Raw genomic sequence first — 1,880 nt, forward strand, 5'->3', positions numbered from 1 at the left:
TAATTTAAACACTATGAACGGTGTGCGGGTCTCAGCTGATCTTTCGGAATCCTTTGAGACACACAGAGGACTTCGACAAGGCGATGGACTCTCCTGCCTGCTCTTCAACGTGGCGCTGCGGAGAGCGGACTTCAGCATGCTGGGCACGATTGTTAATAATTATAATCAGTTTATCTGTTTCGCCATAATCGGAAGAATACATGCGACGATAGTGGCCTTGTGTACCAGACTGAAATACGAAGCAGTGCTAATTAGAGTTGGAATCGACGGGTCTGCGACTGAATACATGCTAGCAGAAGGGGTTGATCGTAACAGAATTTCGTTTTGGTAGCAGTGTTGTGATTGACGGCGACGAGCTCGAGGTGGTCGGGGAATTTAGCTACTTTGGCTCGACAACAACAACAGCCCTGAAATACGAAGACGTATAGTCAACGGAAGTCGCGCCTACAATGGGCTCCGCAAATCCTTAAGATCCACAGAACTCCGAGCCCGTACGAAGCGTATCATGTACAAATACCAGATTCGATTGGTTGTTCCCTATGGACACGAAGCACGGAAGATGCTTGAAGAGGACTCAAAAGCACTTGGTGTTTTTGAACGCCGAGTGCTCAGGAACAATATACGGTGGTGCACAGGAAAACGGAATAAGGAGAAGTAGAATGAACCACGAACAAACGCAGCTCTACGGCGAACCCAGCATCCATAAAGTCGTCAAGGCTGGATGAGTGCAATGGGTAGGGCATGTAGGGCCTGTGTACATAGCGCAAATCAGAAAGCATCAAGCTAATGAATGTTTCGGACCTGAATGCTGCTGCAAACATTGCTTTGGTTTGAAAATTCGAAAGTATTTATTGATACGCACCTTAAAATATCAACGAAGTTTTTTTTGCCAATTATCCTTAAATCGTACTATCGCGCTTATACATTTAGTTTCTATGAACCTAAGTGGAAAAACAACTCGCTCTGTGTTAAAATTCTGATCGATGAACCACAATCACAACGTCCAAACATCAACTCACATACTCAATAATGATTTTCCCTGGCCCCGATTCGAAAAATCGTCTCCTAAGTACTACATTTCAACATCCATTCTGTTCAAGTCCCCCAGCGTGGCAACATTGTTGTTATTCTCCTCAAAATCGAGATCATCATCATAATCTGGCAGATCGGGCAATGGCTCGTCCTCACCCATAGCCTCCTCGATAGACCGCTGCTCGTCCTCATGCTGCTCTTTTTCCTTTAGCGTTGAACATGACTTTGAGATTAATTTCTCCAGCGGCTGTGGTGGTTGCCATATAACCAGCGCTGTGCATGGCTTTTCGATGCGTTCTAGCAGGACTTTGGGCAAAATTTCCGTTCGACTGTCCAGCTTGCGAACTTCCTCGCAAAGCGAAATACGCTGCGCTTTTTTGAGACGATCCTCGAGCTCCTGTGGAGACATATACACATGGTGGCTTCCGGGCAGGGGAGATCCAGGTGCTTCTCCGAGGGACATTTCATCATCTAGCGAAGAGGATGGTGAAAATCCGTCACTGGCCGACGGTAAGTCTTCGCCGCTCTCGGTTTCGATGTTGTGCGATGTATATTCTGACGATAAATGCAGGCTGTTCAAATGGGAGGCCATCACCTCTTCCGAGAGGAACTGCTTCGAAGGGCTGGAGTGGGATAACAGTGGATGAAATATTCGATAGGTGATTTTGGTAAGATCATTACGTTGAAGAAGATACAAGAACTTACATTGGCACCACGTCGGGATCGGTTTTCCTTTTCCTGATCTCAGCGAACATCGCGCCGGAACGATTCTCGCCTTGTGCCGTACCACGTTTCCTTTCTCGTCCCGCTTGGTCTTGAACAGCCACTTGCATCCGACAGCCTTCTTG

At 47.0% G+C, this 1,880-nt stretch overlaps 1 protein-coding gene across 1 annotated transcript; it reads right to left on the reverse strand.

Annotated features, from left to right (window-relative positions):
• Positions 1-838: 838 nt before the first annotated feature.
• LOC129775097 (uncharacterized) lies at positions 839-1,880 on the reverse strand. Its single transcript, XM_055779355.1, has 2 exons — positions 1,738-1,880; positions 839-1,655 (listed from the first exon to the last, which is right to left on the reverse strand). Exons 1-2 carry the CDS (start codon positions 1,863-1,865, stop codon positions 1,073-1,075), a joined length of 711 nt encoding a protein of 236 aa, XP_055635330.1. The 5' UTR covers positions 1,866-1,880; the 3' UTR covers positions 839-1,072.

Source organism: Toxorhynchites rutilus, chromosome 3 (genome assembly GCF_029784135.1).
Source record: "Toxorhynchites rutilus septentrionalis strain SRP chromosome 3, ASM2978413v1, whole genome shotgun sequence".
Taxonomy (NCBI): domain Eukaryota; kingdom Metazoa; phylum Arthropoda; class Insecta; order Diptera; family Culicidae; genus Toxorhynchites; species Toxorhynchites rutilus.